The 23,841-nt window shown below is 45.6% G+C and overlaps 2 protein-coding genes and 1 long non-coding RNA gene across 5 annotated transcripts in view; 2 read left to right on the forward strand and 1 right to left on the reverse strand.

Annotated features, from left to right (window-relative positions):
• The window catches only part of Aox4 (aldehyde oxidase 4), a 56,928-nt gene extending 42,413 nt beyond the window's left edge, over positions 1-14,515 (forward strand). The window contains exons 26-35 of the mRNA NM_001008523.2: positions 633-860; positions 2,473-2,568; positions 3,982-4,110; positions 8,527-8,601; positions 9,314-9,366; positions 9,815-9,929; positions 10,175-10,240; positions 10,812-10,997; positions 12,448-12,615; positions 13,704-14,515. Coding sequence (NP_001008523.2) covers positions 633-860; positions 2,473-2,568; positions 3,982-4,110; positions 8,527-8,601; positions 9,314-9,366; positions 9,815-9,929; positions 10,175-10,240; positions 10,812-10,997; positions 12,448-12,615; positions 13,704-13,757 — 1,170 coding nt within the window. The 3' untranslated portion in view covers positions 13,758-14,515. The remainder of the gene's footprint in view (positions 1-632; positions 861-2,472; positions 2,569-3,981; positions 4,111-8,526; positions 8,602-9,313; positions 9,367-9,814; positions 9,930-10,174; positions 10,241-10,811; positions 10,998-12,447; positions 12,616-13,703) is intronic.
• LOC103690538 (uncharacterized) overlaps positions 7,448-23,841 on the reverse strand; it is an 89,542-nt gene continuing 73,148 nt past the window's right edge. For all 3 annotated transcript variants that reach the window (XR_010054998.1, XR_594409.4, XR_010054999.1), the window contains 4 exons: positions 16,822-16,935; positions 13,687-13,765; positions 9,864-10,025; positions 7,448-8,578 (listed from right to left, as the gene is read on the reverse strand). This is a non-coding gene — a long non-coding RNA (uncharacterized LOC103690538). The remainder of the gene's footprint in view (positions 8,579-9,863; positions 10,026-13,686; positions 13,766-16,821; positions 16,936-23,841) is intronic.
• Positions 17,816-20,058, forward strand: Rpl21l4 (ribosomal protein L21 like 4). Its single transcript, XM_063268123.1, has one exon. The coding sequence runs from the start codon at positions 19,563-19,565 to the stop codon at positions 20,004-20,006; it is 444 nt and encodes a 147-aa protein (XP_063124193.1). The 5' UTR covers positions 17,816-19,562; the 3' UTR covers positions 20,007-20,058.

Consider the following 23,841-nt stretch of genomic DNA (forward strand, 5'->3'; position numbering starts at 1 on the left):
GGGAAGGGTGTCACAGGATTCCAGAGAGAAGCCAGGAGGTGACTTGCTCTAATTCGCAAATACTTTTCAAGCCTCTGTCTGTGTCACTATGTATGGTCCCATCATAAAAGGCAAGTGACAAGGTCAATCCAGAGTCAATGTGAAACTACACCAGGACAGAAATGGGGCGGGATGATCACAGCAGCCTTTTGTGCAAACATCTTGTCACAACCTAAGACTTTGAGGAGAGCTAGAGGCATAACTTGGTGGACAAGCATTTGCTTGGTGTGTGCAATACTCTCAAGGGTAAAGTGAGGACAATTGGGAGTAATTAAGAATTTGAATCAGGAGAACTTTGCCTTGCCAACAAATTGGTAACAGGACTAGGAAGCGTTCTACTGTTTTTCAGGGTTATTGTGAAGCTCACTGAAATCTGAATCCAAAGCCTGGGGCATATGAAGTAGCCATTAGTAGTTTCTATTGGTTTCTGTCGTTGTCATTTTACACACACACACACTCACACACACACACACACACATATATATGTATATACATGTATATATATGCATGTTTCTATACTAGAAGTGTTTCTAGACAAACTTTCTCCATATCAGACATATGACAAAAAATGCATGCATGTTCTCACCTTTCAGATTAGAGAAATAAACATGTACAAGCAAATCAGCAAGACAGCCTATAAGCAGACCTTTAACCCTGAACCTTTGCGAAGATGCTGGAAGGAATGTCTACAGAAGTCATCCTTCTTTGCTAGGAAGCAGGCTGCAGAAGAATTCAACAAAAACAATTATTGGAAGAAGAAGGGGCTTGCGGTCGTCCCCATGAAGTTTAGCGTTGCAGTCCCCATGGCCTTCTACAATCAGGTGAGATGGAAGGGCTCTCCCAAAAAAGGTTCATGTACAAGGAAGGGAATCTGGGCAACCATAGTGGCCCCTTTAGAGACAGAGAAATGAAGGGCGGTTCCCTTAGCAGGAAAGAGCACAGACTCAGACAAGGGCTGAAACCATGGCTATCAGGACAGACCTCCGAGATATAGTATTTAGGGTCTTGGGGAGCATCAGCAGTAAGGTCCTTCTCAGAGGGACCCATTTGAGTAACTACACCCTAATATGAGTACTAGAATGTCATGTTGTAGAAAATATTTAATCTTCATTGGGGTTTTCCACCCTGCCTTTGGTCATTCAATTCCCAGATAAAAGAAACAAAACCATACATCATATACTCTTGTGGGTTCCAGTATTTTATATATATATATATAGATAGATAGATAGATAGATAGATATAGATATATATATACACACACATATATATATATTATATATGTATCCTTTAAAGCACTAGAACTGGACAGACAATTAAATCTTCTTCCTCATCAATAACACCAAGTTATCATGTTCTGTGTTATCAGTTTATCATGTTCCAACTGGGCAGCCCTCATGGCCCCGTTTTCATGATTCACCTACCCCATGGTATCGTCTCCTCTCTCTACCTTCTCTATCTCCTCATGGTCCCTACCTCAGACCCTGCCTAGGAGCCAAAACCCCACTTCTCTCTTTTCTGCCCAACTACAGGCTGTAAGCATTTTTATTCACCAATCAGGGATAACTTGTGGGGCAAGATTACCTTGCATCACTTGGGGTCCTCAGAATCTCCCTGCCCCTGGGAGCAACCAGGGACAGCTTTTAGCATTACAATACAGAGTAACAGGCCAGACCTCAACAGTGCCAGGCCAAGTTTCAAGAGCAAACTGCTATAAACCAAAAGATCCCTTTCTTGGCCCCTCTCTCATTTCACCATAACTGCTTCTTCAGGGAGTTCAAGCTCTGGCATTATCTTTTCCTTTCCACCCCTGTGATGCGAAGCATCTGGATGGGGCCCACTGTTTCCCATCTCTAGGCTTCTAGTCACTAGCATACAAACTGATGAAGGTAGACTAAATTAATCCCAAATCTCATCATCAACAGCATCATGTGGGAGCTCATTAAAGCTGGGCATTCAGGCTCCACCACCAGCCTGTGGCTGAGCAGGACTCTCCACTGAGGGCACACCCTCCTCCCCCACCACCATTCTCAAAGACAGCCTTTGGAAACCAAAAACATCTCCAGGTCCTTGCAAGTCCTCCAGTACCCAGGGGAAGGTGTGCCTGGGAATTTACTCGTGTGAGTTCCAGTCATGATAAGTCCATTCCCACACCCGGAGAGCAAAGAAAACTGAAGCGCTGTCCAGTTTGAGCCCTTGAGGAGACAGATGCTGGGGACGGAGGGAGGAGAAATGCACACATTCACTCACACGTCAAGCTTGATGGTTTCAGGTCCAAGATGTCTTGCGAGGGGTTGTCTAGGGCTTTCTTGTCCGCAATGAGAAAAGAGAGATTGGTTAAATCAAAGGAACAGGTCTGACAGCCTCAGGGGAACTCCCAGGGAAGCATTTGGCTCCCTCAGTTTCCAAAGTTGGCATGAGGATTGTTTCCCTCAGGCAGCTGCCCTGGTCCACATCTTCCTGGATGGTTCTGTCCTGCTGACCCATGGTGGCTGTGAGCTGGGACAAGGCCTACACACCAAGATGATTCAGGTGAGACAAGAGCTCCCGCTCTCCACTGTGAGTGTGTTTGGATCGCATGGGCACCAGGCCAGTCATTCCCACGTTGAGTCAGAGAGATCCCACATGCCAAGCACACGAGCCAAGTGTAAGACTCATCCTGATGTCAGGAATACAAAAAAAAAAAAAACAAACAAACAAACAAACAAAAAAAAAAACACAAGGTGATGAAGGAAGGGGTCAGAACTGAGGAAACACGATGTCATTCCTCCTTCACCAAGAGAATTGAGCCCTTGCTTGTTGGGGTTTGGGCTTTTTGTATGTTCTAGGGTTTTGTTTGTTTGGGATTCCTGTTACTACACATAAAAAAACACTCTTAAAATGCATGGTAATGACTCAGAGTAAGAATGTGTTTATTCAGATCCTGGAGTAGAAACGAATGTTTCACATGACAGAACTCAGGCTCTCAAGGGTTCACACTTGGTGAGGCTGAAACCCACAGCCACCACAGGCACAGCTGTCAACCTGCTTAGAGGCTTGGGCAAACCCCTCTGTTCTGAAGTGAATGGTGTGCAAAGAAAAAAATGTCTACACTCTGCTTAAGGAATCCATTCACATGGCTGGCCACTGTTATGTCGACTAATTCAAAGTGGTTCTCTACTGCTCTACAAGATCATTGCAATAGAATTTTCTTTCTTTTTGTTAATATGAAATATCGATTGCCGAGTATGCCATTTGAATTAAAAGTGTAAATGGGAGGGGGACAGATGAGAGCATAGTATAAAGACGTGTACAAAGACACATGACAAACCCCACTATATATATATATGTATATATATATGTATATATATATGTATATATATACATGTTAACATAAAACACTCATTTTCTTGCATTTACTTATCCACTGAGTCATCTTGCCAGTCCTAAAACATGGTTTATTTGTTTTTAATGCATATGAAAAATGCTCATATGAAAAGTTTCTTAATGAGAAACAGAGAAAAGACCAATACTTTTAAAATAAATTACATTTGTTCAGGTTCTCAGAACTAGTAAATCGCACAAACTTTTTGTGCCCTCTCTGACCACTACCCTAAGCCTGTAAATCGTCCTTGTAGAAAACACTCCGCTGAAGAGTGTGAGTGACCCAGAGGCCCCAGAGCACCAAGCTGACCTCCTTGTGTACTCTAAAACTGTTTGCAGAGTGGCCACGCCACTGCCTGGCTTCTACAAAACTGGTAGAAAAGAAGGCACAAAAAAGGCTGTTTACGTAGCCATCTGTGTACAAAAAGAAGTGTGTCCTTGACATGCCGTTTAAAACCAAACTGGGTGCCTGTCCCATAGTGGGACAATCAGGCTTCATGCTCAGTTCTAGAAGGTGAGGTTTTTTTCACTTGGAACAGGGCTTAGTCGATGAAGTAAACACTGTTTTTCTGCATCTGGCAGGTAGCCAGTCGAGAACTCAACATCCCCAAGTCGTACGTGCACCTTGTTGAGACGAGCACCGTCACAGTGCCCAACGCCGTCTTTACCGCCGGCTCCATGGGAGCAGACATCAATGGGAAGGCCGTGCAGGTGATTTGTCTTTCATTTCTCAGTCCCAGCCACCGTGGTGAGGAGTTCTTGTTATACTTGTTCCTTTATGGAGTTTAAGACACCGGTGAGGGGTTGGGGATTTAGCTCCGTGGTAGAGCGCTTGCCTAGCAAGCGCAAAGCCCTGGGTTCAGTCCTTAGCTCCAGCTTGGGGGGTGGGGGGGCACAGGTGAGAAGAGGCATAGCTATGGTGCACTCAGCAAATTCAGGAAGAACCATTTGTGCTTCCTCAGCATGGGCTGCGATCTTAACCCAGTTGCAGCAACCTCCCTTTCTTCGTCTTGGGTCAGAAAGTCTCTCCCTCTCACCCAGCACAGCAGAGCAATGCGGGGAAGTGCCATCTTGGTTTCATAAAGAGTTTGGGCCAAACAACTAACTGTTCCAGGGACCCATTTCCTTTTCTGGAAAACTGAGGATACAAATGTCACCCCCATAAAAGAACTATTAGTGAACTACAACCACCACCTCCTTCCTTTCTACTCCCAAACTCTAGAAAGCACCCATGGGCTATTAGTCTCCCATAAAGGCCAGCTCTACAAATTGACCATGCCTGGATAAGAAGGGAAGCTTCCAGACTGTGAGGTGTCTCCATGAATCATAGGAAGTTTCCCAGAATGCTCCTCCAGGCATGGGTTCTGGAAAGTGCTGGATTCAAAGTGCAAAGGTTCTCCAGTCACTGTGTTTGGGAAAAGTTTCCTGCCTGTGACGCATGCCTACATATCAAAGGCTCTGACAAGTCCTACAGTCAATATGCCTATTGAACATTGTCTCGGGGTGCTTGCTAAGCTTGTTTAACCATAAGAACACTCTAATTAATATCATCCTTCTTAGCAGCCACGGAACCAATGCCCAAGGAAATGCCCCGGGAAATTCCAGTTTTGCTAAGATATGTAGGTGGCTGCATTCATTTTGCACATTTCATTCAGGCATAAATGTGTCATCTTCGACACAAAATTAAGTTCTCCCTCTGGAGCCCAAAACTACAGAAAAAGTGCAGCAGGATCCTTTTCACACACAATATGACCCAGATGGGTTGGACAAAAATACACCTAGCAGGTGTGGAGAGTCCTCCGAGCAGGAAGAAAAACATGGAGGAGAGGAGGAGGAGGGGGAGGAGGGGGAGGGGGAGGAGGAAGAGGAAGGAAAAGAAAAGGAAGAGGAAGTGGTAGTGGAGAAGGAAGAGAGAAGAGAAGAAAGGAGAGGAGGGAGGAGGAGAAAGAAGTAGAAAAGGAGGAAGAAAAGGAAAACAGGTGTTGATAAAAAGTTAAACACAGCAAAGTGAAGGCAGGCAGAGGAATCGTTGCACTGTGGCTGTCTTCCTGGTTTTATCTTCTGCTGAGGTGGTTAACAATAAAGGATTGGGAAAGACTTTAGCCGCAGTTGGCATCCTTGGCGTGAACTGCATCCCAGGAGTCTGAGAAGGCCCAAGGTTAGCCTGACCCAGAATGCCTTGAAGGTTGTGGGAGTGCCGTGCCTGCCCCAAGCACAACCCTCCATGACCTCAGACCTCACACCTGCAGCCTTGTTTGTGCGGTGCTGGGGGTCGTCGAACTCAGGGCTTCAGTATGCTAAGCAGATATTCTACCAACTAAGCCGCAGTCCATTCAACCATATTTTACGATTAAAATGAGCGTATCTCGAGTCATCAAAATGACCACTTTGTGATGCAATGTTATCATGAGATCTCTCTGCCCACATTTAGGGCCAAAATATACTTTGAGTTAAGACAATTAAAAGAAGTGTGGGAGCCAGACGTGTCAAGATATGTGTTTAACCCCAGTACTCAGAATACAGGGCAGGCAGATCTTTGAGTTCAAGACCAGCCTGGCCTACAGAGCAAAGACCAGGACTGCCAAGGCTACACAGAGAAACCCTGTCTTGGTTTTTTTTTTGGTTTGTTTTGTTTTTTATAAAGAAGTCTGTATGACGGATCTGGAGAGACAGCTCAGTAGTTAAGAGCCCTGAGTGACAGGTTTGATTCCCAACGACCACAGGAAATCTCACAACCGTCTGTAACTCCAGTCCCAGGAATCCAGTGCTCTCTTCTGACCACCAGGTCTGCACCTGATTCACGAATGCACTCCCACAGAAAAGTAAAGTGCGATACTTTTAAAAACATGTACAAGCCAGTAACAGTGGCTTACCTCTACAATCCCAGCACCCCAGAGGCTGAGACCAAAGTATTGTGATTCTTCAAAGCCAGTCTGGTCTGCACAGTGAGGCCGTGTCTCAAAAATAAAGGAAAAAATAAAACCTTCAGCTACTCCAGCCAAGCAAGATGCCCAAGGAAAGAAGGCCAAGGGGGAGAAGGTGGCTCCCTTCCCCCTGCCCCACCCCCACCGTCGTCAAGAAGTGGGAGGCCAAAAAGGTGATCAATCCTTTATTTGACAAAAGAACTTTGACATTGGGCAGGACATCCAGCCCAAAAGAGATCTCATGTGCTTCTTTAATGGCCCCACTACATCAAGCTGCAGCGTTAGCGGCTCAAGGTACCTCCTGTCATTAACCAGTTCACTCAGGCCCTGGGCAGACAAACAGCTACTCAGCTGCATAAACTTGCCCACAAGTACAGGCCAGAGACAAAGCAGGAGAAGAAGCAAAGCCTGCTGGCCCGTGCTGAGAAGAAAGCTGCTGGCAAAGGGGCCGTCACAACTGAGAGACCACCTGTCCTCCGAGCAGGGGTCAATACAGTCACCACTTTGGTGGAGAACAAGAAGGCTCAGCTGGTGGTGACTGCCCATGATGTAGACCCCATTGAGCTGGTGGTTTTCCTGCCTGCCCTGTGTCGAAAGATGGGGGTGCCCTACTGCATCATCAAGGGAAAGGCCAGGCTGGGGCGCCTGGTCCACAGGAAGACCTGCACCACTGTTGCCTTCACACAGGTGAACTCGGAAGACAAGGGTGCTCTGGCTAAGCTGGTGGAAGCTATTAGGACCAATTATAATGACAGATACAACGAGATTCGCCGCCACTGGGGAGGCAACGTCCTGGGTCCTAAGCATTGCCAAGCTGGAAAAGGCAAAGGCTAAAGAACTCGCCACTAAGCTGGGTTAAATGTACACTAAGTTTTCTGTATATAAATATAATTGCAAAATTAAAAAAAAACACTTCCAACTAAAGTAAAGAGCCAACATTAAAATACTTTTTAAGCCAGGTATGATAACATGTCCCTGTAATCCCAGCACTGGAGAAGCAAAGGCAGACAAATCTGTCTGAGTTCTAGGCCAACCGGGTCTAGAACAGTAAGTTCAGGTCCACCAAGACATATTGTCTCCAAAAAAAAAAAAAAAGATACTGTTAATTGTTATTCAACTTTACATTTTTTCTTTTTTAAATATTTATTTTTATTTCCCGCACACTGGTGTTTTGCCTGTGTGCTGAGAATTGAATCTGGGTCCATGGAAGGGCAGCCAGAGCTCCTGACCTGTGTGTCATCTCTCCATACTCCCCTGCTGCCTTTTTTCTTCTTTTTAACAACGACATTTTCTTCTCTGATCTTGGCATTAGAAAATCTTTATTGTAAAGCAAATCTCAACTTAGAAACCACAGAAATAAAAAAGATAGATAAATTTGACTTCATAAAAACATAAACTTGGGGTCTGGAGACACTGCTCACTGGACAAGAACGCTTGCTGCTCGCCAGAGGACTAGAATTTGGTAGGTACAGTGGGAAACTCAAACCGCCCGTGGCTCCAGCCCCGGCGTGGCTCCAGCTCCAGCATAGCCAGGGCTCCCCTGGCCTTGGGAGGCACACACACACATGTGTACATACACACAGACTCCCATTCACATATGTACAAACAAAGTAAATCTTTTAAGAAAAACACAAACTATCCAATAAGATCATAAATAAAAATTACAACACATTAAAGAAAATATTCACAACATATATGAGACAAGAAAAATTAAAATAAGCCAGCCATGGTAGACCCAGTCCTCAGGGGCTGAGACAGGAGGATTGCCATGAGTCTAAAGCCAGCAGGGTTATAGAATGAGGTCTTGGTAAGAAAGAGAAAGGGGGGGGAGGAAAAAAGGGAGGGAGAGGGAGAGAGAGAGAAGAGAACAGTATTTCAATTAAGTTACTGCTGTTATTTTAAACTTGATTAGTGTATAGACTGGTGTGCACGACATCATTTCCCTTGTGTAAATGGACACGGAGAATTACAATAATTCCGAGGAGCCTTCTACTTAGTGCACATCTAAACAACACTGCTGACCAATGTGCTGCAGGACATTTTCTTCTGAAGAAAGCCCACACCTTAACCAAACTTAAGACACCCTACAAGAGACAAAAACAAGTCTGTAAAACAGCCGCCATTAAAATCCTCTTGAATCATTAACGTTTTGCTGTCTTTTGTGCTTTTAGTTCTGATGTCAATCCAAACATTTGCTTTTCAGAATGCCTGCCAGACTCTTCTGGACCGTCTTCAACCTATCATCAAGAAAAACCCTAAAGGAAAATGGGAGGAATGGGTGAGTTTTCTCTTTACTATCCCAGTCAGGACAAAGCAATACCACACATACACACACTCACAATACAAGCATGCACACACACACATGCATGCACACATACAGACACACACACTCACACACACAGACATCCACACGCAGACACACAAAAATACACACACACACACTCACACATGCAAACACACACACACTTGTGACACAAACATGCACACTCAGGCATGCACACATGCACCCATTCATGCACACAGGTAAAAGTCCTAAATGCATGCACTGGTGGACAGCACCCATCCAAGAGCTTAGTGTTTTCTTCTACTTTCTCAAACTGCGATCCAGCATCACTTCTGAGCCAGGTCTTCCACCGAGCATACGAGTAGTACACATTCTAAAGTACAACCAGCTGGGGCTGCTCCCCTGGGCTGCACGACTGGCTATCAGGCAAGTCCTGCCCTTATAATTTGAAAGAACAACACTGTGACGAATCACAAAGTAGCCATGTGGTGTGACCCAGTGCAGTGAGAGGCCCAGAGTGCAGCCAGCACTACACTGAGCCCCTCCACCACAAAGCGTGCTCTGTGCCGTGCACTCAGACCCAGGTCTCTCAAGGAGTAAAGGTGAACATGGACCTTGGAACAAGCAAGAAGAAAGCCCAGCACGGAAGGTACTTTTATCACTTCCCATAAACTTCTATTTCTTTGAAACAAATCATCTTTTTCAGGTTAAAAAGGCCTTTGAAGAATCGATCAGTCTCTCGGCCACTGGATATTTCAAGTAAATGGTTTTTTTCTTTTGGGTTGTATTGTACATGGGCAGTAGTCATGTTTAACTGGTGTTGACGTATGGCCAAAAGATCCTTTGAGTAGGAAAGGAAGAGAGGGGGAATGAGGGAAACAGTGCAGAAGCTCCTCTGTCAGTAGCCATTGTCCACCAAAAGTTCCACAGTTACAGAGCCCCACCCTGCAAACATCCGGCCCAGCCCTGCACCTGCACAGTGGAGGGTTAGGATCAGACACCAGGTCTGTATCCCCTCCCAAGTCTGCTGAGGTTTGCCTGAGGCCCCGACCTTACAGTCCCTCAAGGGAGAAGGGGAGCAGGCCCCCAGCGACAGGGTAGGACACTGCCTGCAGCCCATCTGTCCTGTCATCTCAGGACCCTTTCAGCCATGTCATGACCACTGAAGGAGAGGTGACATTCTTTCCACACTTCCTTCTCTTCTCAGAGGCTACCAGACAAACATGGACTGGGAGAAGGAGGAAGGTGACCCTTACCCGTACTATGTCTATGGCGCAGCCTGCTCTGAGGTTGAAGTGGACTGTCTGACCGGGGCTCACAAGGTAGAACGATGCTTGCAGGCCTCAGCCGCACAGGGGCAAACGAACACTGATGTGTTGTCTGCACATAGCAACCAATTTGACCTGCCAGCAAAAGACCTGGGACAGATAAATAATCTTTGGTTTTGGTTTTGGTTTGTTTTTTAAATACATACATACATGCATGCATACATACATACATACATACATACATACATACATACATAAAACAAAGCTTTTGTCCATTTTACATTTCTCCCCCTGTGCAGCTCCTGAGGACTGACATCTTCATGGATGCTGCCTTCAGCATTAACCCCGCCCTGGATATCGGGCAGGTATGTGTGTTCAGGCCATACCCAAAGGGACATCTGTCAACCCCATTTATAGAAAGACTGTGAGTCTGAGGTCAGCCTTGGCTACATAGCAAAACTGTATCTGAAAAGATGGGAGGGGGAAGAGGAAGAAGAAAGGGAAGGAAGAATGGGAAGAGGGAGGAAGGGAGAGGGGAGGGAGGAGGAGGGAGGAGGAGGGAGGGAAGAAAGAAGGGATGAGTGAAGGAACGAATGGTGGATTGAGGGAAGGGGCTTCAGAAAGGTGGCCGCTGGTCATGTGGAACTTGGAAGGTGAGTAAGAGTTTCCAGGCAGAGTGGGAATAATCAGAGGAAAATGCCCTACAGACTTGAAGATGAGAAGGAACGTGCTAGATTTGGAACAGTAACAAGGCAAGTGTCAGACAAGAGAGGTCCCAAGTGCAGCAGGCAAGATGACAGCAGCAGAACGCTCGGGAGACCCTGCCACAGAGTGTCTGCGAGTGACTTACGGAGCCTCAGAGCGTGGCTCTCATTCCACTGGAATACCTATTCAGCCAATATGATAGACTTCTCACCCACCAAACTGTGCCCACAGGTTGAGGGAGCCTTTATCCAAGGCATGGGATTCTATACCATAGAGGAGCTGAAATACTCCCCAAAAGGGGTGCTCTATTCTCGGGGTCCGGATGACTACAAAATCCCCACTGTTACCGAGATACCAGAGGAGTTCTACGTCACTATGGTGCGCTCTCGAAACCCCATAGCCATTTATTCATCCAAGGTGAGAATCTGCGACCTCTCTATCTGTTGGTAGGGAGCAAAATACCATGCCCGAGTAGCTGAAGCAGGGATTTTTCTCTCATGTGGCTCTGCTCTCTAAGAGTCCCTGAATGACAGACACACTTGCAGGCTTGGTTTCCTGAGTCCTACTTTCCTTGGCTTACTGATGGTCACCTGTACTCACTCTGTTCTTGTCACACCAGACAAGGCCCTAACTGAAACACCTCATTTTAGCCTAATCACCTCTTAAAAGACTTCATCTCCAAATGCGGCCTCATCCCTAGGTACTGACAGGTTGGCCCTTCAACGTATGCTTATAGAGAGACAGAAGTCAGCACATAACAGCCGCCTCTGCCAAAAGATCATGAAGCATGAATTTGCTTTCTCCTTTCAATTGTAAATCCCCAGAGGCAGAGCCGTGCTACCCACAAACTCCAGAAACCCAAATAGAGTCTTCACTCCAGACCTTGAAACAAAGCGAAATCCAGCGAGGCGTGCAGAGGAGTCTCTGGGTGTCTTGTTCCACTAGGCTGGGGTCACTATGACCTTGCAAAGTGTAGAAGCTCAGAGTTCTCCTTCTCTAGTCTTTAACCCTCCCCTAGACTTGCCCCCTCCTGCAGGCTCTCCCAGGCTGGGCTTTCAGCAAGCACCACACCAGCGCTTTGCTCTACATAGTCACTGACTCTTGAGGTGTTGGCTCCATGCTTTCCGGAGCACACAGCCTTTAAGGAGCCAGCATCTCCAACTCCAGGACGTTTGAGTCCCTCTTCTTACCTCCACAGACATCCTCATATATATGGCTTACCTGCATGCACGTGTGTGTGCGCGCGCGCGCACACACACACACACACACACACACACACACAAATCAAATTATTTAAAAAAAAAACTAACTGGTGAATCTTGAGGCACGTCATCTCCTCATGCTCTTCGATCAAACACACCCAACACGTGCTAAGGGGCCCACATGAGGACAGGAAACTGCTTCACTATCTACTGTTGTCATTCCGTTTGGGTTTTAAGTTAAAGGCAAATAAACCAGGGGCCTAGGTAGCTCAGAGGTAGAGCACCTGCCCAGCACACATGAAACTTCCAGTTCTGGCTGAAACACTACAAAAGAAAAATTTAATTAAAAGACAGGGACTGAAGGCACTGTGGACATGGTCTTCAGAACATGGCCTAGGCAGGAAAATGATGCTTTTAGATGCCTGCTGTCCTAGAGTATTTTCACCAGGTATTCTGATAAGAATCCCACTCACAAATTCCTATGAGGAGAATGAAATTCCAGCTACTTGGATAGACTCCTTCTAGGAGTGATAAAGCCAGAGAAGGTGTGTGTGCATTCACGTGTGCATGTGCATGTGTGTATGTGTGCATGTGTGCACGCCTTTGTGTATGAGATTAATCCTGAAGAACTTTGCTTTCCTAACGACCTTTTATGCTTTTCTCAGGGATTGGGTGAGGCTGGGATGTTCCTGGGGTCCTCCGTTCTGTTTGCCATATATGATGCAGTGACCACTGCCCGCAAGGAGAGAGGGCTGAGCGACATCTTCCCCTTGAATAGCCCAGCAACACCTGAAGTGATTCGCATGGCTTGTAAGGATCAGTTTACTGACATGGTAAGGGAAGTCCCCACTGCCATCACCCCATACATGGACTTTAATGTTCTTGATTCGGATATTATAACCATGACATTATTGCAGGTTGTGTCCATCTTTTTCTGTGAAAAGTCTCCTTTCGCCTCCACTCACCGCTTCCTACACACCTCCACACGTTTTCAAGTGTCGGCTTAATTGTTTCAGACTCTAGAGAAGTAGCCCACTAATAGCAAAAGGACATGGTAGATTGCCTGCTTAAATATTTTATCAAAATGCAATTGATGTGGACTTTTGATTGCCTTGTTTACAAGATCTCTGGCCTGCTCAATTATGCAGAACGTATCTGTTATGCAAACTAATAGAAGTAATTGAAATGAAACTGCCGGGTCTCTGGGCACACCTCTCCATGCCTTGCTAACACGCTGTATAGGAACTGTTCTATTTGCCAGCTGCAAAAATTACACCCAGAGCTGTCCCAGAAACCATCTCTCCATGGCACTCCTCCTGCAGCACACATGAATCATGGGTTTAAATCCCAATTGAGCCCTCGAGGCTACGGTGATGCTCAGTGGCTCTAGGTCATCCCAAACGTAAGAAGTCTGTCAGGGCAAAGGCTGGGGTGCAGCTCAGTGTCAGAGCATGTGCTTAGCATTCAAGAGGCCCTGCATCATTCACTTCATCCCGACACCAAACCAAGACAGAAAAGACAGGATCCAAGCATGATGACGTACATCTGTAATCCCAGCACTTTGGAAGCTGAGACAGGAAGGTCACGAATTCAAGGGCAGCCTAAGCTGTACAGAAATACCCTATCTCAAAAGAAAAGAAGCACATCTGTATATGTGTACTGATAATATAAGATAAGTTAAGATAAGATAAGATAAGATAAGATAGGAGGTGTAAGATAAGAGTGTGACTAAATGATTGAAATAGATACATAAATTATATAACTAACAAAAAGAAAAATTAATATCAACTTGTTCTGTTTTTAAATGCCTTCAGATTATAACAGGTAGGTGTGTGTGTGTGTGTGTGTGTGTGTGTGTGTGTGTGTGTGTGTGTAATAACACTTTGTTAACAAGAGTCTTTTACCTTTTGATCTTTTTTAGATTCCCAGAGACGACCCTTCAACATTCACACCTTGGTCCATCCATGTGTCTTAACCTCGTGTCTTTAAGAAAAAGGAAGACCATACAGCTGATTCAAAGTAGCCCAAAATCAGAACAGTATATAGATTGACTAGAATTTATCAAACATGATTGTACTGTTTTAGTTATTCTCTGTGATTAGCTTATTGTGTGATTACATGTTAAGATACATATTTTTACCAACTTGTGTGACAAAACTTAGAATTGGAAATTCTGATTTAGTTTTCATTATCCTGAAAATCTGTATGATGGTAAGGTTTTTAAACCTGGCTAACCTGGAGTAGCTCAGGAGAGCCTCCTTGTGTTTTGTTTCAAGTAGCTATGAAACCCAAGAGAACTGTCTATCCTAAAACTCTAGTTTGGGAGTCTCCCCAAAACAGCACTCCTGGAAAACCCACTTTACAGTGCCTGCTACTTCCTGTGGTACAGGAGCAAGCAGAAGCACTCAGGGAATCTGGATGTAGAGCTGGAGAGAGGTTCGAATACAGCTGCCTCCAAGGTGTGTGGGGAAGCATGGCTCCCAGGGTGGTAGCACTGGAACTGTAAGAGGTGGAGCCTATTGAGAGGTCATTGGTAAGGGAGTCAGTGGTGATAGGAAGGAAATGAATTAGTTCCCTGAGCCTGACCCCTCCTCATCTCTCCCTTCCTCTCTGCCAGTGTGAACCATTGCATTTCTAGTGTGTGATGCTGTCTACTGTTGACAGAAAGGAGGTCCTCACCAGATGGGCAGACTTATGACCAGGCTTCTAAAATAAACCTCTTTTCTTCACAAAGTACCAAGCCTCTGGTGTTTTGTTATAACAACACAAAACATATTTAAAGCACCATCCAAAGTTTCCAAATGACACCCTCCTCCACCATGAACTAGGTACATGATGGAATATTCCTCTTCTAGGCAGCTGCACTGAGAGAAACATCAGTCCAGGCTTTGGCTTTGACTTAATGGCGGAAGGTGAAATCAGAACCACTTCTTTCTGCCACCAAAGTAACACAAAATTCACGAAGTTCCTTTCTCTTTCGGTTCCGTTCTACCTATCTTATTATTGCATTTTCCCAAGGAAATGCATCCAAGGGCCTCTCTTGGGAAGTTTAAAAACAGAAATAAACAAATCGAATAGCTGTCAAGGATCTGTGTGCTCAGGGCTTTATCTAAACTCTGTAGACATCAGTGGCTGTAGCTGAGTGGTGGGAGAACAAACTTACAGCAACGGTTAACAGGTTTGAGACCAGACTAAAAGGACAGGCTGCTGGCTGAAGACGTGGCTCGGAGGGTAAGAGGGTTTGCTGTGAACGCGTAAAAACTGAGACCCTGGGCACCCACAAAGAAAGCAAGCCAAGGCCCATGCCCCTGTGACCCCAGTGCTTTGGAAGGTAGAGAACTACTAGAGCTTGTTGGCTGCCAGCCTGGCTCTAGGTTCAGTGAGAAGGCCCATCTTAAAGAAATAAGTAGAGAGGAGTAGAACAAGACACCCAGTATACTCCTCTGGCCTACATGAATGAACACGAGTGTGTGTGTGTGTGTGTGTGTGTGTGTGTGTGTGTGTGTGTGTGTGTTAAACCTCTCTTATAGTTTAACACTACCACTCTGGGAGACAAGCTTCTAGCACACACCTTTGGAAACAAGCTATTTTTAAATCAGAACAGAGGGAGAAGCAGGACTCTCTGTCCTACAGGACTTGTGTGCAGAAATCATTCTCAGGCATTCCAGGAGCCCAGAGTGGGCTCGTCTCTCCAGCTCCACATCCAGATTCCCTGAGAATACCACACTCACACTAGACTAGGGAGCAGAGACTAGCAGGAGAAAAGCTCGCCCATTACTGTGTCCTACTCCAAAGTGAAGGTAAAAATATGTGTCTTTAAGTGTTTAATTTAATCTTTTAATTCCCCCGATCATCTGTATTTCCTGGAATCTAACCCACAGACTCATTACATCAGGGCAGTTAAAAAAAAATAGTCTCACTGCACAACATATATTGGGCATAGAACATAGAAGATATCAGGCTGGGCTGGAATGAAAGCCCTCGTGAGGTGCGCCTACTAATGTAATAGTGGCGAGTCTGTTAAAAGGATGACAACTTCCTGATTGGATTTCAGGCACAGAACACGTTGACAGATTCCTGTATGGCACTGTAAGCCAGTAGCTGGGGAGGGCGTCTGCTTGGCAGGGAAGTCGCTGCTGCTCCTGTGTTACATGGACAGGATGTACCTGCCAAGTGCCGTCTACATGGCTGTGTTTGTGTCTGTACGCCAGTGCTGCTCTTAGAAAGCTCTTTCTGCAGTGAGCAGAAGCTAGAGCAACTCCTAATCGGTCAAACTGAGAAGACAAAGTGACCATTAAATGCAAATAAATAGGACATCTCTGTCACTTCACCCTGTCCCAGGTAAGGTTCTAGGAGAAGGCGCATAAAGAACGAAGCAGGAAAAATGGTGGTGGGTGGGGGGTGAAGTGCACACCGCTGTCTGGGTACTGCACCAGTGGGCTCACCTCACCAGAGTCTGTCAGTAATGTTGCTGTGGGGTCCACAGTTGAGTACAACTGTTGATAATCCTCCCCCAGTAGGTGTGCATGGCCCCTTCTGACAACCAGCCATTAAGGAGGAGGCTTTCATTCCAGCCCAGCCCGATTTCCTCTGTGTTCTGCACAGGATCAACCCTCAGCATCCTGTCAGGAGAGAGCTAATGAGGTGCCATTCCTCCCTGGGGGGGGGAGGGGAATGAATATATATATATATATATATATATATATATATATATATATATATACACACACACAAATGTCATCATGAAGCCCATAATTAATATAGTGAACCTGCTAATGATTATTTGTAAGTGGCAGAACTGATGATACTTTTATTTCTTATTATGGATATAATTTTCCAATTGTTCCTTCATATATGTTGTACTATTTTATATGTAACACGTGTAATTTAAACTTGACATATTATAAATTACATTTTACACTGTTTCCCTAGTTCCTCTCATTTTTTTTTACCTCTTAGTTTGAACTATGACACATTACATTTGTTCTTTTGTTAATTTGGAAAGTCAATTATACCTCTAATTCTCCATTTCTACTTACCTATGAGCAAATGCATATCCTCTACTGATGTTTTAAAAACAGGCTACCAAATATTGTCAGTGCAAGAAACAATTCTTTCCTGGACTCTTGCTATGTCTGTTTCAGTGTTTCCACCTGTGGCCCCACAAAGAAAATAGTTTAGTATTTCATTTACTCCCTTCCTCACCCCAGAACCCCCACTCCTTAAACGGCTACAGTTGTTTCCCTTCTAGACCATCCACTGCGCTTCTCTTACTACACGGCTCTAGATAGAACAATTACACATTCTAAAAACCCAGCCCTTATCTTTTTAGACTTCTCTTTGTTTTTTAATTAGGGTTGCTTTTTGTTTGGTTTTATACACACACACACACACACACACACACACACACACACACACACACACACACACCCTGACTAGTCACTAGATGATGCTTTTATACCCTTTAATATTGTTCTTCTTACCTCCCAGTCCCAGAAAATGCAGATCTACTGCCCTCTAATGCTCAGTGTTAGCCAAGCTCTTAGTGTTGAAATGATTTTATTTCCTTCACTTCATGAGGAAACCTTACTTGCTGGGAGGGGATTTCACACAATTAGTAGAGCGCTTTCCTAGCAGTCATGAAGCCCTGGGTTCAACCCCCTGCACTGCGTAAACAGAGCATGGTGTTGAACATCCGTAATTCCGGCATTCACGAGGGAAGGCAGGCGAGTCAGGAGTTCAAGTCATCCTCCCCATAGCAAACTTGAGGCCAACCTGGGATACACAAAACCCTGCTAAGAGAGAGGGAGAGAGAGGGGAAGATAGGGAGGGGTAAATTCTTAGAACCTTGTAAAACAGGCCACTGGTCTTTGGGTTTGAAAGTGGCCTCAGATCTTTTATCTCCAACCCAGCCTATAAACTGGGAACATTCAAATCTCTAAAGTGAGATCACTCTTCTTCTCTGGGGAATAAAATTTCAGGGAGGCACAACTAATTAAAATTAACCAGTGCGTTAGTTAGATGTAAGTTCTATTCTGTTCTGGTAAGTACTTAGAAACTGCTTTTAAAATAAAATTAAAAAGAATAAACTTCTCACTCGTGCCAGTAGGGTTTTGTTAACACAGCTCACTGTCCACGGCTGCTTGGTACGTCAGTCAGTACCTATAAAATGTGACCCTCTGCAATCCAGGTTCACAGAAGGCCCGAGCAAAGGTGGGAGGAAACAGGAGAGCAAAGAGAAACAGGGAGTGGCGACTTTTAACATCTAAGAAGTAGCAAGTTTGGCTCTGCTCTGAGAGAACAGAGAGAGCCTGGACTGGATGGAGAGACAGGATGGGAGAGGGGGAGGGTCTGACTATCACATCTCACATTGTCCACTGAGTGGTTAGCATTTCAAGCCCCTGTTAGGATGACATGTGCCCCCCCCACCCCTCCCTTGGAGCCCTCTATCAGGGAGGGAAAGCAGCCCACAGCTGGCAGCCATGACTCCCATTTTACACAAGGGAGCAGAAAGGGGCAAGAACTTCCATGACTTCAATCCAAGAGAGGGGAACCATGTCTTACTGTTCATATGAAGACAGGCTGTGAATCTGACCATAACCAGGAAGCCCCGAAGATGGCACCTGGATCTCGTCTGACCTCCCCTTGAGTCCTTGGTACTTTAAACTGATTTGTGGGGTAGATATGGGGAGGTGGGGACAAGAACACGTGGAAAAGCTGGGAGGAATGAGAAGGTACACCCCGTGTGGGAGACTGCTGCTTTGGAAGCATGAGAGAAACTGGAGGGGGATAGCATCCCTGGTGGGACCTTACCTCATGGCCCTACATGAGGGCAACATGGGCCAAGGCCAGAGGATCTGCACTTCTCTCTACATTTGTGGGACAGTCAATCACAAACCCCAGAAACCCAGTTACAGAGAGAGACAGACAGACAGACAGACAGACAGACAGACACCTTGTATGGAGCATCCACCAGTTCAAAGAGCACCTGGCTGGGGGCCTTGGGACTCTGCACTCAGTTGCCTACAGCACAAATGGTCCAAGGCTGTGTCGCTGCCTCCATTTTGGTCAGGGGCCTGAGCACCCAGCCTCGCTAGGCTGCTTTGCTCTCTTCCTCTAAATATGAGCAGAGGTCTCCCTGACCAAGGACATTTAATGATCCATCCATGATCTCAAGGTTCTAAAAACATGCTATCAGTCTGTTTGTCTGTGCCCCGTCTCGGGGCTTTACTTTCCACTTTTCATTTGGTTTTTGTTATGAGAAATCTTGGGGATTGAACGCAGAGCCTCAGGCATGTTGGGCAGATTCTCTACCACTGACCCACATTCCCTAACCGTGTATCTGGATGTTAAGGAGTTCAAAACACAAGAAAGTGAGGAGGACTTTTTCATTTACATCAGCAAGCAAAATATATTACTCCCTAGCCCCAAAGGGAAGATTCATTTACTGGGGAAGGTTGTGTGATTTTTTTTAAAGATTTATTTATTTTATTCATATGAGTTCATTATAATGTCTTCAGACACACCAGAAGAGGGCATCAGATCCCATTACAGATGGTTGTGAGCCACCATGTGGTTGGTAGGAATTGAACTCAGGACCTCTGGAAGAGCAGTCGGTGCTCTTAACTGCTGAGCCATCTCTCCAGCCCCAGGCTATGTGATTTCTAACATTAATTTTGTTATTGGCTGACAAGATGGGTTAGTAACTGCCAGGGCAGTCATCTTCCAGTAACTCGACAAAAAGACAAACACAAAGGGAAAGAGGAGAGGTACTCGGTATATGTTCTCTAGGCCTTTTAGGAAACATGGAGTCGTTCCTTTGGCCACACACATGCAAACCTACAAGAAGGGTGATATTGTAGACATCAAGGGAATGGGCACTGTTCAAAAAAGAATGCCCCTTAAGTGTTACCATGGCAAAACTGGAAAAGTCTGCAATGTCACCCAGCATGCCGCGGGCATCATTGTAAACAAGCAAGTTAAAGGCAAGATTCTGGCCAAGAGGATCAATGTGCGGACTGAGCACATCAAGCACTCAAAGAGCAGAGACGGCTTCCTGAAGCGGGTGAAGGAGAACGATCAGAAGGAAAAGGAAGCCAAAGAGAAGGGCACCTGGGTTCCGCTGAAGCGCCAGCCTGCGCCACCCAGAGAAGCCCACTTTGTGAGGACTAACGGGAAGGAGTCTGAGCTGCTGGAGCCCATGCCATACAAATTCATGGCCTAATATACACAAAGGAAATAAAGGACCCTGACTGCAAAAAAAAAAAAAAAAAAAAGATGGGTTAGTAAGCTTTACATTACAATGAGAAAATACCTGAGAAAAACACCATAAGAAGGACAGACTTAACTTGACTCCATTTCAGATGTCTCAATCATTTAACATTTGCTTCCAGGCTGGTGAAGCAGGGCATTGTGGCAACATGGCAGCTATACCACTATTGGGCATATACCCAAAGATGTTCCACCATACCACAAGGACACTTGATCAACTATGTTCATAGCAGCTTTATTCATAATAGCCAACATCATCCTAGATGTCCCTTAATGGAGAAAAAAATATGGTACATTTATACAACATATTATCACTCAGCTATTAAAAAAGACATCATGAAATTTGCAGGCTAATGGGTGGAACTAGAAAAGATCATCCTGAGAGGTAACCGAGACCCAGAGGGACAAACATGGAGTGTACTCACTTATAAATAGATATTAGTTCTAAAGGATAACCATGCTACAATCCAGACCCCAAAAAGCTAAGTAATAAGGAAGGCTCAAGGCAGGGCAAGTGAATCTCATTGAGAAGAGGAAATAGAGACATCATAGGTGGATGGGGGTGGGGGGACAGCACAGGGAGGGATAGAACAGGAGAGATCAAGTGGAGAGAGGACAGAGAGAAAGAGTACTGGGAGACACAAGTGGAATGGGGAGGAATCTCTGGGACAAGCTAGAAACCTAGGGCAATGGAAAAATAGCAGGAATCTATGAGGGTGACTCTAAGACTCCTAGAAATGGGGAATATGGAGCCTGAACTGGCCATCTCCTGTAACCAAAAAAGATGTCCAATGGAGGGATTAGGACACCAGCCCAGCCACAAAACCTTTGACAAGATGTTGCAAGATGTTGCAAGATGTAGAGCAGAAATTGATAGAATGGCCAACCAATGACTGGCCCAGCTTGAGACCCATGTCATGAGAGGGAACCTACCCCTGACACTGTTAATGATACTCTGCTGCACTTGGAGACATGAGCCTAGCATAACTGTCATCTGAGAGGCTTCACCCAGCAACTGATGGAAACAGATGCAGAGATCCACAGTCAAACATTAGGAGGAGCTTGGGGAATCCTGAGAAAGAAAGGGAGTATTGTGGTCAAGGACACCACAAGAAAACCTACAGAATCAACTAACTTGGGCCCACAGGGACTCACAGAAATGAACTGCCAACCTAGGAGCCTGCATGGGCCTGACCTGTGTAACAGCTGTGCAGCTGGGTCTTCATGTGGGACTCCTAAAGCAGGAGCAGAGGCTGTCTCTAACTGCGCTGCCTGCCTTTGGGACTCTTTCCCCCTACTGAGTTGCCTCATCTAGCTCTGAGAGGAGAAAATACATCTAGTTTTACTCCAGCTCCAAGGCTGGTTGATCTCCATGGGGAGACTTCCCCTTTTCTGAAGAGAAAGGGAGGAAGAATTGGTGGGGAGAGGGAAGGTTGGGGAGGAAAGACTGGGAGGACAGGAGGGAGGGGAAACTGTGGTCTGGAAATTAACAAATTGAGAAAGTTAAGTAATTAAAAATTTTTGTTTGTACTGACTGATTAGCAGTGCCTTTCTGCACTGGACAGCAGTTAATGCAGAGGCTGTTAACCAGAGTTTGGATGTCCCGCCCTAGAAGGGACAACTACATCAAACCCCTCCCACAGCCTCAGGGGACATCTCAGAAACAGGGGTAGAATGCTATGACATGCTGTCCTCCGAACATGACACGGGCTGTATGGTTATATGCACAAGACCTATATAATATTAAGCCAATAAGACCACTCCACATTCCAGCCCATCTAAATGGAAATGATGGATTACAAGATTTTTTAAAATTAAGGATATGTAGGGCATAGGTGAGGGGAACAGAGAGGGGAATTGGGGTAGAGATGATAAAGATACAGTGTATACACAGATAAAATTGTCAAAATGAATACATGATTGAAAGTCTGGTTTTTTTTTTTTTTTTTTTAAGTAGAGAAAACAAAAATGGCTGCTTTGTCCCATTATCTTGAATAAGACCTGAGAGAGAAGAAAAACTTTGCAAAAGTCTGCATCTCACCCTCTCACCACAGAGCCTAAAGTGGACAGTTTCCAAACTGGGCACTGGAGCACCCCAGGGGCTGGTGGCAGAGGTGAAAACCAGAGCCTCACAGGCCTCCCCGGGGTCTCCAGGCTACAGTGGCACCTTTTCCTCAATCCCCAGAGTTCATGCAAATGACGTCTTCTTTGCTTAAAAAAATACTTCTCTGGAGAATTTAGATCGGTTTTCAGTTTCCCAGAAATTAATACATTTGTTTACCTGATGTGTGGTACTTTCACATCACCTGAAACTAATACCTTAATCCGACCTCGGTGCACAAAACTGGTTCTCTCCTCTGAATGCTTGTCCCTGGAGGATTTAGTCACAGTAAATATTTTTCAGAGCACCATGTGTTTCTATCACCAGCAGCTTGGGAGTTCTCATGTGTGGCAGCCCTGTGCTCTCTGTAGATACAAGTTGCCCTCACCCAAAAGGGAGAGTGAGGTGTTGAAGAGCACAGAGACGGTTAAATGCAGTTCCTCATTGTTTCCCCTTAAGCAGGAGTGGCCATAGGAAGGGTCCAGTCAGCTGTCAGCAAGGGCCCTCTTCCCCGGGTCCTCCATTCTCAGTTCCAAGGATCAACTCCCATCCACCTCTCAGACTTTCAGTCTCTTCCTTGGGAAGCCTCTTCTGTTCTGGTGATAAACAGATGAGTGGGGGGGGGGGAGTAGCAGCCAAGTAGGGGGGGAGGGGAAGTCCATTGTCACCGCAGACATGTGAGAAGCTTCTCCAGCCAGCTAATACACACTGGAGAACTGAATATTGCATCCCTGCCTTCCTGGAGCTCACCCTATAGTGGAAAAGCAATACATTAAAAAAAAAAAAAAGTATACAGTAGCCATGTTAAGAAGCAATGAGAGAGTCAGCATGGTAAACCACACCTTTACTCTCAGGACTCTGAAGGGAGAAACAGACATGTCTCTGTGAGTTCGAGGCCAGTCTGTTCTACATAGAGAATTACAGGCCAGCGAGCTATGCAATGAGACTTTGCTGCTGTTGTTGTTGTTGTTGTTGTTGATGATGATGATGATGATGATGATGATGATGATGACGACGACGACGGAGGTGGAGGAGGAGGAAAAGGAATGAATGCTGTCCATGAAACCAAGCAGGCTGGCTAGTGACAAGGGTACTACTTGAAACTAGACTCAGTCCCTGATAACAAAAAGGCACCAGCCAAGGCAAACAAATTCCGAGCAAAGAGTTGAGCCAAAGTGAGTAACATACACCAAGGCTCTGGGCCAGAAGGGTTCAGCATACCCTACAAGCAGGAAAAGGGCCAGCATGGCAAAACCGTGAACAAGGCGGGGCAATGAGTAAGGAACTAGACATTCTGGAGCCAGTTCTCGGGCTTTCCATGACATACAGAGCTATACTAAATGGACTAGGGAGCCACTGGAAGATCCTGAGTAGACAAAACCAGCTTTAAGCAGAGAGGAGTCATTGAGTACTTGGGCTGGATCAGGATTCCTCCCTCAGAACATGAGCATCTGAGTCCAGCACTAGAAGTGTGCTGTAGAAGGCTTAGCATGCTGCACTGAGTTTGGGTCTTATATCCCAGGCCTCGGAAAGCTAGCAGGAGTTTTAAAGTCTAATCTGAAGGGTCTGTCTGATTCACAGAGATCTCCAACTTCCCTCCCAAAAGCTTACCCAATTGTTTCAGCAATTTCTTAATATGCATGACTCAGCCACACACACACACATCCATGGATCTACACAGAAGGGA

The sequence above is a fragment of the Rattus norvegicus genome, chromosome 9 (assembly GCF_036323735.1).
Source record: "Rattus norvegicus strain BN/NHsdMcwi chromosome 9, GRCr8, whole genome shotgun sequence".
NCBI classification, from domain to species: Eukaryota; Metazoa; Chordata; class Mammalia; order Rodentia; family Muridae; genus Rattus; species Rattus norvegicus.

Excerpts from the sequence above, each read along its gene's own strand:
- Rpl21l4 (XM_063268123.1), top strand. The coding sequence starts at position 19,563 with ATGTTCTCTAGGCCTTTTAGGAAACATGGAGTCGTTCCTTTGGCCACA.